At 44.1% G+C, this 12,528-nt stretch overlaps 2 protein-coding genes across 3 annotated transcripts; both read right to left on the reverse strand.

Annotated features, from left to right (window-relative positions):
- Positions 1-1,494: 1,494 nt before the first annotated feature.
- Positions 1,495-3,391, reverse strand: LOC136450959 (uncharacterized). 2 transcript variants are annotated; one of them, XM_066451657.1, is made up of 6 exons: positions 2,887-3,390; positions 2,555-2,708; positions 2,323-2,448; positions 2,057-2,251; positions 1,819-1,941; positions 1,495-1,694 (listed from the first exon to the last, which is right to left on the reverse strand). In XM_066451657.1, the coding sequence occupies exons 2-6, from the start codon at positions 2,657-2,659 to the stop codon at positions 1,581-1,583; spliced, it is 663 nt and encodes a 220-aa protein (XP_066307754.1). In that variant the 5' UTR covers positions 2,660-2,708; positions 2,887-3,390; the 3' UTR covers positions 1,495-1,580. The 2 variants fall into 2 exon arrangements, with proteins under 2 accessions (XP_066307754.1, XP_066307755.1); XM_066451658.1 differs by having other exon boundaries at positions 2,555-3,391.
- A 4,446-nt stretch (positions 3,392-7,837) lies between these two features.
- LOC136453836 (histone deacetylase HDT3-like) lies at positions 7,838-10,933 on the reverse strand. Its single transcript, XM_066454390.1, has 8 exons — positions 10,816-10,933; positions 9,858-9,928; positions 9,430-9,641; positions 9,230-9,285; positions 8,916-9,121; positions 8,738-8,828; positions 8,315-8,441; positions 7,838-8,225 (listed from the first exon to the last, which is right to left on the reverse strand). Exons 1-8 carry the CDS (start codon positions 10,826-10,828, stop codon positions 8,165-8,167), a joined length of 837 nt encoding a protein of 278 aa, XP_066310487.1. The 5' UTR covers positions 10,829-10,933; the 3' UTR covers positions 7,838-8,164.
- Between the last annotated feature and the right edge of the window lie 1,595 nt (positions 10,934-12,528).

A 12,528-nucleotide genomic window follows, 5' to 3' on the forward strand; every position in this document is an offset into this window, starting at 1 on the left:
GCCCTGTCTGTTTGAAATCGCCGTAATGCAGGGATGTTTTTCGATTCTCGATTTTGCTAGTTCAAAGTTCTGAATCGGTGGTGAGCAGAAGCTGAGATAATCAAGGCATTTGGTGGGATTCTCGTTTTTTTTCACCGAGAATCTGTTATAAGCGGAAGCAAATAGGGCTGGTGTCCAGTAATTCTCCATGTCCTAATGTAAATATCAATTGTATTGATCAAGAGATAAGTTTCACATATATCCCCAAATCTGAGACCTCACCTCCCCAACCACTGCTGTCAGCCATGGACCCTGAAAAGCAGTAGGGATCAAGACATCATGTCTTAATAAAGTTATCTACCATGTATCCATGTTTCAAATATTAGAAAAGAACAATAGAGCAAACCTCTAGTCATTCCAATGCACTGTTTATGGTTTGTCTAACTTGGGCTAACGGCTTATTTGATGGTTAAATGCAGATGGTATGATTGGCATGGCTATCATCACAGGCGCCTTTGGAATTGTGGGTCGTGTTGCTGGTGGTATAATTGTTGCGGCTTCTTCGTCATCCAGGAGGAGATGAGGATATCTTCTCTCTTGAAGTGAATAAGAAATCAAGACGGGCAAAAGCTTGGTGACAGATGATCATCACTTTTGTGCACAGTGTGAAGGGGTGCTCACTTGTCTTTTTTCCTGTACTTTGCGCGTGAGACCAACCTTGTATTGCGTCCAAACGAGAGATAAATGTATTCTTAACAGTAGAGGATGAGGCTCAGGAACATTTCGATTGTTGTACTTTGTGTTGCTGCAGAAGATGCTGTGAGTATAGTACAATAACAAAGTGCATAATAATACTCTGATCCCGGGTCCTAGTTTCCTAGATGAGTTCATTCCTCATCGCCAATATGAAATTGCTGCACTTTACTTTCTGTGAATTTTTTGTGTGGCCTCAAAGCGTTCTGCTTAATGACTTTTTAAGCGGAAAAGGAGCTTAAAGTACGGGTAGAAGCAGCTCAAGGGTGTGAATAATAGAGGCTGGATCATTGATTCTTTAGGGTAGGTGTTTCTGCTGGCTAATTGTTATTTGATGAGATTTCAACTGTTGTAGAGGAGCTGACATGTTGATTTCGGCTAAACATGTGCTTGTGCTGCATGGTATGTACATTTGTTTTATCTTTATTTATTTCTTGTCCTTTCACATTTTTTTGTTTTTCTCATGAGAAAATTTCTAGCTGAAGAATCGAAGGAACAAGGAAAGAACTCGTGTGGTGATGTAACTGAACCATTAGTAATCATGAACTGAAAACACAGACATGTATTTCATTAATTTCAAAAATGAAAAGAAAACAGAGACATATATATACATCTTCAGAGTTCAGAATGCAGATTGCTGCAATATCTTTTTTTTTTCCTCCTCTTTTGGGGCAATGATCAACAAGTATTTACACAAATCTGTGTGCAGTGTTTCTTAGCTCACAAACTTGAGTTAGTTCCTACAACTATCTGCCGATCTATACAACAGCATCTCAACCAGAACATCTACAAACCACACTCTCTTTTGCTTTTCCTGAAAGTTAGTGCCCTACAGTAACATGACAGATTTACTCATCAGCTGCAGTTATCAGCGTCGGTATCTGCCCGTTGTCGGCGAAGTCGATCTTGTTCAGCCTCATGCAGCACAAGACATGCTCTGGCAACTCCTCAGCCTTTTGTGCCTGCAACCAGTATCAGACCATGGCTAAGTTACAGACATTCAGTCAAGGGGTCACTTTTCTTTTTTTCTTTTTGAAACAAATCAAGCGGTCACTTTTTAGCCAGGAGCAGAAGAAAATTAAGTACCTGAATAGTTAGACCAAGATCAAGAACGCCATGCTTGAGCCGCTCCCAGAAGGTCTCGAGCCCTTTCCGCGATATGAAGCTGAACCGATGGACATCGAGATCGATCTCAAAGTAATTTGGACCCTACATTATCAATGAAAACACACACATTTTTTATGTTTCAGTCAGAACTGAAAACACATTTTACTATTTCAACACTTGTTTGTCTATAAACTAGAGAGCAAATGCAGTCAGTTACCTTGTAGAATTTGTGTTGTGGGCGAGATAGAACAGGCTTCTGATTGTAGGTCTGCACAAGCTTCCTCTCTGCCGTGCTCAGCTGCAGGTCTTCAGGGTTTGCCAAACCAGCCAGGATCTTCAGCCTCTCTGTGTATGGCACAATGCTGTCTACTGGGAATCCCTTCACCTTTTTGGTTTCCTCATTCATAAGCCTCTGCATAACTAGTCAGTCAGAAACTTTGCCTAGAGGTGCTTTATCTATACAACTATACAAGAGAAATCTACCTTGATGCTATCCTGCAATTGAGGAGAAATCTCCTTGTCAAAGCTGTCAGATAACTTGAAATACAGAACTAGGCTTATCCCATCAACGTCGTTATCGCCAAACACTGTAGCAGGATAGGTGGGCAACTGCACAAACAAGTAAACTTGTCAAGCTCAAAAGCCAGAACTAACCAATTAACAATCAGTAGTTAAAAAGCAATGATTAAGAACCCTTTACGACCTACTAAATTACCTGAATGTTGACAATGAGGAGAGTAGGAAATGTCTCATGTGTCTTCAGAGACGGAAGCGAGAGGTGCTGTGCAATGTGATGAATCTTCCTTGTGTAGGCGAACATGTCTGCTCCAATAGACTAACTAAAGAGAGCATACTTGACAGTTTCTAACCTAGTATACGAAAACCATCAATCCTGTAAGACCATACCCCTTTTGCCAATTGAAAACAAGCACTGTATGCTATGATGAACACACAATTGCAAGTGATTTGTATGAACTACTCTAGTAGTTACGATATTCTCTGAACTAAGAATCAAAAGACATGAACTTGCAGCAGCGAGAAACCAACCTGGGTAACGCCTACGCCGGGTAAAGTGCGCGAGAAGCGCGCAATGAGGTCAGCCGCGAGGGACGCGCCGCCGCAGTTCACCGCCAAGAGCGTGGCCACGTGGGTGGCGGAGCGCCCGCGTCCGCTTCCTCAGCGGTGCGCACGATGGCCAGCAGCGCCGGCGGCGCCAGCGCGAGGCGCGTGACGCGAACCTGCCCCTAGTCGTGTGCAGCATGCCAGCACTAGCGTCAATGTCGGCGCCGGCGCCTCCTCCTCATGGCGCGCTTGGATCTAGGTTTCATGGCCCCCATCCTCTCCTGCCTCCTCTTGCTCCACCATGGACGAACGCCGAGGGCGGCGCCCGAGCGGAGTACGGCGAGGAGGAGGGCGACGCCCGAGCGGAGTACGGCGAGGAGGAGGGCGACGCCCGAGCGGATGACGGCGAGGAGGAACGAGGGGGTAGGGGTGACCCGTTGCCCTGCGCCCGGCCTCCTCCCATCGGCGGCGGCGGCGGCTCGCAGGACAGCGGCGGTGAAACCCTATAGAAGTAAACGACATATTCATTTAACTAACTATACTAATTGTATTATCCATCCTAACTATATTACTCAAAACATTATTTTTACATTTATAGAGTTACCGTTTTACCCTTTATCAAGAAAAAAAACTACGAGAATGAAATTACCGCCCAGTCCTAATCCCCACATTTGCGGAGGCAATGGAAGGCGATTTTTGCGCATATGGCCCACCGATCATAGACACAACAATCGCCTCTTGTTGCCTCCATCCCATTGCCTTCCATTGCCTCCTATCTTTGTTGCCGTCGGATTGGCCGCTCTCGGTCGATGTCAGCCATCGAATTTTTTCCCAATTATTGTAAAAAATTTCTATTTTTAATAACTAAGAGACAAAATTTTCGATCATTTTTTTCGTCCATTCTTTTTTTTTCTGTCTCCCTCTAACTGAGCCTTTCCCTAACTATATAGATGTATGCAAACTAGCAATTCTAATCTAAATATAGATTCCCCCACTCCAGAATAACCTGAATAGAAATAGAAATTCTAATCGAAATAGAAAAGGATAAAAATTGTTTGATCTTCTTTTTTCTATTTTTCATCTACGAGGCTGCTGAATCAAATAGGAAAAGGATTGGATGAGTCCGACTCCTACACGAGCCAAGAACCAATCGGCCATGACAAGAAGTCCACGTGCGCATCTCAATGAATTTAGGAAAGGAAATATGCCGGCGGTTCCTTCCTTCGGCAAAAAGAGGTTACATGCATGCAGGAACGCAAGGCAGCGCCCTCGAGTCCACAAATATTTTTTCCTCGGCACTCGCTGCTTTCTCATTGCATGTGAAGCTAACGGATTTGTTACACCACGGTGCCGCAAGCTCTTAATATAGCTCTTTGGCCGGCGGCCGCCTACAGCTGACTTACATGAACGTTATTTGCTTTTGTGTCGACTGAAAGTTTGGACTTTGGAACCATAGCGCTGGACAGGTAAGAAAATAATGAGGTTAATTAACATATCATTAAGGGCTAATGAGTTTTTATAACTTGCATGTGTTTTGGTTCTTGTGATATGAACACCTGTGTTCCAAACACCCCCTTTTTGTCCATTTCTTGCAGTTTTCCAATCCTCTGTTTTCCTGCTACACTCTCATCTCATTCCTGCGGTTTTATCCATTCCTCTGTTTTCTATTCCTTTGTTCCGAACAGGTCCTCATGAGCGAAAGGACAGGGTAAGGTTTGGAAATAGAAAAAAGAAATTTTTGGTGTCTGCTGGAACATAGTTTCGGGAGTTGAGTCATCTTACATAATTTTTAGTTCGTCAAACTCAGTTTTTTCACTGGTAAATACAAACCAACCCAGAAGAACATTATATTTTTTAAAAAAAAATCTAAGAACATTAGATTTAGTTAGAAGCTTGCTTTTACCTTGACGTGAAGCACATATAAACCGTGACTCTTTTTTGGGTTGTTATATGATCCAATAAAATTTAGTTATTATATAGTGTTTGTGCACTACTTATTTCATGTTTGAATTTGCATCGCCTAGCCTTACTTTTGCAAATATTTAACATATTTAACAAGACAATGATTATTATTTCCAAAAGAATTTATTTATTTCATAAAAGACAATAAGATGAAAACAAACACAAATTATGTTAAATGTCCTCTTGCCTCTAAATTTAAAAGTTACAAAGTATAACTATTGTGAATATATATATATGGGGTTTCGTTCACACTATTTACTTGACTGTCTACACATGAATATTGTGAGCATAGAATGTATATGCAAATAGAGATCATTGACCAGCTATAAATAGTAATTTTTAAAAAGTCTCGGACCATTGTTAATTGTTTATTCCTTGAAAAAAAATGTTCAATTGTTTATTGGACTTGGATATGTTAGTGTTTTTTTCTCCCGTTGAAACACACGGGCATATTTGCTAGTTAGGATGAAGTCTCCAAAGGTTGAGCTTTGTAACTTTTCTTAAAAAGAACACATCTCCTTTGTGTGATACTCCTGATATTGGTTTTTTATGCAGAGTACTGAAGGCGAATAGGCCTGCGGAAACACCCTTGAAGACACCTCCAGGGAGGAAGGCAGCTCACAGTTCTTCTCCATGGCACAGGAACCTCAGTTTGTGATGTACTTAACTCGTGTAGCTCACAGTTCTTCTCCATGGCACCGGAACCTCAGTTTGTGATGTACTTTGCAGGTAGTGGTGCTGCTATGAAAAGTGGCCAGATCAATGTTGCGACCCCAAGGTCTTGTTTGGATATCCTCGTATCTACCTCAATCCACATGTGTTAAGGGAATTGGAGTAAAACTTAAGCTTATTTACATCTCAATCCACCTCAATACATGTGAATTAAGGTGAATTCAAGAGTATCAAAACAAGGGCTAAAAGTGGCTAGATCCATGTTGTGACCCCTTATACATCATCAAAGCAGGTGAAGAATACTCGGTCAATCATTGACAGCTCTAAGACTGTCTCCAACAGCGTACGCATAACGTGACCCATACTCAAAATACGTGGTGCACAGTTTTCTAGCGGCAAAAAGACACGCTCCAACGGAGTAGGCAATCGCATGACCCATTTTGCGTCCGAGGCGACGCGGAACGCAAATAAGCGTTCTATCTCCGTCTCTTTGCGTCTCCACGTAGCGCCAGGCCCACCACCACGATCGGAGCCGGCTCAACACGGCGGCCGCGTGGCTGCTCCCCCTCGCCACGGCCAGCATCGAGGGGGGCACGCAACATGAAGAACCCGCTCCGGCGCCGGGTTGCACGCCGCGCCGCCACCAACGCGGTACGACCGGAAGGAGAAGACACGGGTGGCCCTAGATCCGCGCCACGCCTCCACCGCCGCCAAACGGGGACGACCCGTGCTTGCTCCAGAAGCTGCGGCCGCGGGAGGTCCCGCCGTCGGTTGCACCTGCTCCAGAAGCGGCGGCCGTAGGAGCGCTTGAGTAGGAAGTCCCTGGCGCCGGCGGTCGCGAGCTGCTGCTAGTTCGGGCTGGCTGGCGTAATCTCGGCCTACTGCTGCTCGGCCCCCGCCGCCGCTTGAGCAGGCGCGTCAGGGTGGGGGAGGGCCACCATGGCCGGGTGCCTTGCCCGCTCGCAGGCGCGAGATGAGGGAGGCGCGTTGCCCGCGGACGACGACGACGAGGCGGGCCCACGACGGGGAGCGGCCGGCGAGGCCAAGCGGGACCGCGGCGGGGCGTGGGCGTAGCCAGCGCTGCCAGGCGGGGCACGGGAGAAGGAAGGGGAATGGAGGAGGCGACGTCACAGACCTTGAAGAGGAAGGGGAGGTCGCCACCCCATCTCGTGGTGACGGCACGGCCGAGCGCGGCGGGGTTACGGGCAACCTAGTCGTGGAGCGAGACGTCGGGCACCAGGGAGGAGGGCGCGGCGGGGTGCGTGCCCATCCAGAGCTCGGCGTAGAGCCGTCCATCCCCGTCTCCATCGCCCATCCAGAGCTCGGCGCAGCGCAGCGGGAGCAGGCCCGGGAGCGGCAGCGCGGGCATCATCGGCAGGACGGCCTGGTGGTCGTCAGTGAGCGCGATGCGGAGGCCTAGCTGCTCCAGCAGCGCGGACACGGGGGCGAGCGAGGCTGTGGACGACCCCATTCCGTTTCCGGCCCTCTTGGCTGTTGGAGAAGGCAAGTTTTAGGTCCGTGACCCTTTCCCTGTACATGACCCAAACCGTGGAATAGGTGCCGCGTTTAGGTTCTCGTTGCTGGAGACAGTCGGTCTATTCGCTGGTTGGTTTCTGGGCTGGTATGAGCTGGCTGGTGCTGGTTTGTTGTGAGACGAAAATACTATTGGCTGGCTGGTTTTGGCTGGCTAAAACCAATAAGCATACAGGCTGTCTAAGCAATCCACTGGCTATGCCTGCAAGTCGTGCAGCAGTAATTTCTCGCCTCTTGTATTTGTATCAGGGTGTCCTTTCCAGTCTTGTTCATGACTTTCTACTGCTCTATCGGTCTGGAAACTCATTGCAAGATAAAGGACAGTGCTCGTAAGTGAAGTGGCATTCATGAACAAGGAGATAATTGTGGGGTTGGAAAGGACTGTAAAGAAGTGTTCATACCGTCGCTGCTAAGGCAGCATCACAATGTCTGAGCCCTATTGGTCTTCGTGAATATGTCTACGGTGCTGTTTTATCTGCCGACAGATTTTCTGCCTAATGGCTAATTGAGCTTTTGTTTAAGAATGATCGCACCCAATTTGCTACCATAATTTGAGATATAATCCCTGATTTTCTTACGTAGGTCATACTGGATTTGAAGGTACAACTTTTTGAATGATAATTAGTTGCGTTTTCTCAGTATATTTTATTTTAACTTCTCAGAGGAATCAATGGTCAAAACTTCGTGCCCATTCCTTGCAAGCCAATTTGCGTGCACAGGATTAGCAAGACATAAAACAAACACCGTAATAGCAAGATGTTAACAAATGTGAAAAAGATACTACTGATTTGCACTAGGCCATTACCAGATAACAAGATTCTCCCTTACGGGTCACATACTCAATTCAAACATTATCATCATTCAACGACGACCAAAACTGGGCCAACAGGGCCTGTTCTAATCTTGACGTTTCCTATGTTCTTAACAAAACATACCGGGTATGTTCCAAACTTGACATTTCCCAAGTTCAAAAATAATAAGACCACTAATCAGATGACTACTGGGCAAGTTCCAAACTTGGCATTTTCAAGTTCAAAAATAAAACCACTAATTTTGATAGCTCATGTAGATCAACCTATAAGGTACAGCTCATGCTCTAGGCTTCATGCTTCTTTGCCTTCTGATGAGACTCAAGTGCTGACGCACTGCCAAAAGATCTGGTCCAACATGATACTATTAGCAAACTATATAATAGCAAATTATAACCATTCACCCAAAAAAAAAAGAAACTATAAACTATACATACTTGTTGCATGACTTGCAGGCATGGCTACTAGATTTGGGGGACTTCTTGTCAGCTGTGGGGGTCTTCGTAGATTTGTCTGCAGGAGTCTTGCTAGACTGCTTTGCAGAATGAGTTGAGACCTTGTCACCTTAGGTAAATGAAAACATAGTTAAACATTAGCATGTTAACGTTACAGATATAGTTAAACATCACATGTTAACCTTACACACCCATTAGTTAGATAAACATTCGCATGTTAACATTACACATCCATTAGTTGAGCTTTATATTAGGTAAATGAAAATATAGTTAAACATCACACGCTAACCTTTCACATCCATTAATTGGGCTTTATATAAGAACATAACAAGAGTTGAGACTTCACATGTTAACATTACACATCCATTAGTTGGGCTTTATAAGAACATGAAAGGAACAGCTCACCTGTTTTCTGAGCAGATTGTTCAGACTTAGCCTTCTTACCAGAAGGTGCCTCACCTTCAATTGCTCTCTTCTTGCCAACTACTACATCAGTCTACAATTTAAAGAATGAACAGAATAAATAGGGTGAGACATGACTGCAATAAGCACTACAGGAAAATAACAACTATCTAGTGCAAACCTTCTTTGGGGTAGGAGTCTGTTCATCTGAATCTGAATCATCACTAGGATCTGCACCACTTGACACTTCATCTTCATCACTGGAGTCATCTTCATCAGACATTTCACTATCACTCTCACTACCAGTGAAGTCATCATCATCATCATCACTAAAAGATGATTCAACTTTTATACCACCCTTCACTGGAACCTTTGCCGCAGAAATTTCTTGGAAAACCAAAACCAAAATAAGTGACACATGCAATAAAACTTGTTTTGTACACTTGTTATGCATAATGAAATTTATAATTGCAATAGAAAAAGAATACCACTTACTTGGAATTTGATCGGTTTCTAGCTCTTCATCTGAACTATCTTCACCAGAATAAGACGTGAATAAAACCAATGGCGGTTAAGGAAAATAGAGTTACCATGAAACAGAGCCTAGTTTTAAACAAAAATCTTAAAAATCGTAAATTTTGATGATCATAAGAAAGGACATAAATCTTGATCTTGAAAATCATAAGCAAGGATATTCAAACTGGGGAACAGGGGACTTGTAGCCACAGAAGAAAACACTAGATGTTTTGGAATTGTGTGACAGCTCAAAATCTTTATCAAAGACAAGATCACATGAAATCTGAGGATGATTCTCAACTGATAAGGTTCCAAGCACTATTTTCTTATCGTTGATTTTGACAGAGACAATGACATTCTCACTCATTTTCTTTGGTTCCCCAAGTGCAGCCTGAGGAAAAATATCAAATCAGACAAGGACTAAAAAAGCTCATAAAAATTACAATTACGATGTAGAATCAAATCAGCCAAGGGACCTAAAAAACTCATGTAGCATATGCAATTACAATGTGGAATCAAAAATTACAATTACAATGCAGAATCAAATAAGCCCAATGTGGTATCAAATCAAAGGGACCTAAAATTTACAGAGGTAAGGTGCACAAACCTGTGAAAGGTGAATAACCAAATCATCACCAACTTTGCAAGAAACCGTGGCTCCTGGCTTTACTTCTTTACCTGTATGATTATAAAAATCAATTCTTTAATTTAGTATTGCAAACAAAGAAAGAAAAATAGAAAGAAAAAAACTACTTAATGCACTTTCTACCAAATCCAAAAACCAAACAGTGATAGCTAATATCAACAAGTGCCTATCAGATACCAAGCTTTCTTTACAAATTGCACCATACTGACTGGCGGACAGCCACAGAAATCTAACAGATTGCACCATGCCAGTCAACCACATAAATCTGACCATATCTTTCACACATGACAAAACATATTGGCCAAGTATGAAGATAGTGACTAAGTAAGATGCACAATATCCAACCTTGGTTAAGTCAGTACATAGCCTCAGCAGTGGCCACCAATGACATACCATATATGTACGTATATCTATGAACAGAATATAATCATTCTCGAAGGGGCAAAAATAAAACTTCCATGATACCTGTCCACGGAGACATGGACAACATACATATCCCAATTCGAAATTCATAGAACAAATGTAGTAAGTGACATCCAAACAACATACGTTTCAACAGGAGTGCTTTACCCAAATAAAAAGAACACTAGCTGTATGATAGATGCCTACAGACAACACAACGAGCTAAATCTAACTCCATCGCAGCTTCAGTTCAATTCCAAAAGTAACATAAAGCAGTATATAAACTGACATCTGGACCGGGTATCACAGAAAAAAGAAAAGCAATCGGAGACTACCAATGGCAAACGGGACACGGGGGGTGTCTAGAAACGAAAACCGCCTAGTACGCGTAAGAACAGTCGATCGATCGATCCCTCCCGCACTGACCAGAGGGGAGCAGTGGTTGAGAAACCGAGCCGCGAATCGCACTGAGCAGTCGAGGATAGTAATAGCGAGGGGAAAAGTGCGAAGTGGTTACCCCAGAACTCCATTGCGCCGACGAGGAAGCGGCCGCGCAGAACCCTAGCCGAGTGGGGAGTAGGAGTCGGAACGGGAGGCGCCGGTGCGGGGTTTAGGGTTTAGCGGCGGAGTCGAATTGTGGGAGAGGGAATTACGGGGAGGGGCCGCTCTTAAAGGGAGGACGGATCGTCTGGACCGTCCGATTCGTGCCCTGGGGATCTGGCCCGTTCGTTGGCGTGTTTTCTTTTCATATATGGGCGTCGCGGCTGGGACACGGTCTTACGGAGTTCTTCACCTTGGGCTTGAGCGCCCCGCCCAGCCTAGGCTGGGCCAGGCCTAACTCTATCGTCCTATTTATTTGGTTTATAAGTTGTATTTTTCAGCAAATAAATAGTATTTTTCTTCGACAATAAATCAGTCAACGTTGTTAATACTTGTAGGATCATCTAAGGAGTAAATCTGGGGTGTTAAACATTTACTGTATGAATCCAAGACATAAAATACGTTCTAGACAGAGAGAATAGAGGAAGATCGTATCGTACCTGACACCGCAGGGGATGATCCAGAAGCCGCCATCACGTTCGTCGGTGAAGTCTGCGCACGATCGATGAAGTCGTCGACGTTGGTGGAGCGAGGCGGCACAACTGATGGCTTCCCGTCAGTGGCTGCGCCCCTCTCTAATCAGATTAGGAGTTAGGTTTCGGTGGGGAGCTCGGCTCAGGCGAACCTCGTACTCAGAGCCGCCGGCCCCCACCTCTATTTATTGCGCAGTGTGATAGGGACCCTCCAACCATAGTAGGTTGGGCGCCCCTGATCAGGGTGCGGATCAAAGGTCCAATTGGACCATTGGGCCTGGTTTGGGATTAGAGATCAATCTAATAATCTTCCCTTTGAGCTCCTACCATCTTTCAATTTTATATCATTTACTTTTATTCATTTCATTACAGATTAGTGCATAGAGCATGTTTCATCGTCACGGTCAATTGCCGATAGATTTAACAGCTACAACACACCACCCTGTTCTGAAATAGATACTTAACTTTGGGCCTTCTTTTGTTTAGGAATTATAGATTTATCCTTAAACCCATGCCGGTTACATATTCTCTCAATACGCTGGGTGTTAAGTCTTTTGTAAGCGGATCCACGGGCATCTTTTCGGTACTTATATGCTTAAGACTTATGACATGATCTCGAACTTTATCTTTCACAACATAATACTTTATGCCAATGTGTTTGGCAGATTTATTGTTGTGAGTATACTGTATTGTAGGATTATTATTGTAGTATAACTTAAATGGTCTATAGATGTTGTCAACCACCTTCAAACCGGGTATGAACTTCTTTAGCCAGTTCATCTGCCCCGTTGCCTCATAACACGCTATAAACTCGGCATACACTGTGGACGATGTAGTGACGGTTTGCTTCGAGCTTTTTCATGAAATAGCTCCTCTGCGAGAGTGAATACATATCTAGACGTGAATTTTCTATCATCTCCCACATAATCTGAATCTGAATATCTCACTATATGGAGTGAATCAGATCTTCTATACGTTATCATGAGCCTTTTTGTTCCTTGCAAACAACGCAAGACTTTCTTTACTAATCTCTAGTGTTCTGTTCTAGGATTGCTCTGAAATCTGCCAAGTAACCCGATAACAAATGCCAAGTCAGGACGCGTACATACTTAAGCATATTGCAAGCTTCCGACAGCTGAAGCATATGAAACTGCTTT

The sequence above is a fragment of the Miscanthus floridulus genome, chromosome 5, assembly GCF_019320115.1.
Source record: "Miscanthus floridulus cultivar M001 chromosome 5, ASM1932011v1, whole genome shotgun sequence".
Lineage (NCBI taxonomy): Eukaryota > Viridiplantae > Streptophyta > Magnoliopsida > Poales > Poaceae > Miscanthus > Miscanthus floridulus.

Excerpts from the sequence above, each read along its gene's own strand:
- LOC136450959 (XM_066451658.1), bottom strand. The coding sequence starts at position 2,659 with ATGTTCGCCTACACAAGGAAGATTCATCACATTGCACAGCACCTCTCG. Across the intron at positions 2,252-2,322 it reads AATTGCAGGATAGCATCAAG|AGGCTTATGAATGAGGAAAC; the intron begins GTAGATTTCTCT and ends CTAGTTATGCAG. Across the intron at positions 1,942-2,056 it reads CACAACACAAATTCTACAAG|GGTCCAAATTACTTTGAGAT; the intron begins GTAACTGACTGC and ends TTGATAATGTAG.
- LOC136453836 (XM_066454390.1), bottom strand. Across the intron at positions 9,642-9,857 it reads TGGTTATTCACCTTTCACAG|GCTGCACTTGGGGAACCAAA; the intron begins GTTTGTGCACCT and ends ATTTTTCCTCAG. Across the intron at positions 9,286-9,429 it reads TCCCCTGTTCCCCAGTTTGA|GTCTTATTCTGGTGAAGATA; the intron begins ATATCCTTGCTT and ends GGTTTTATTCAC.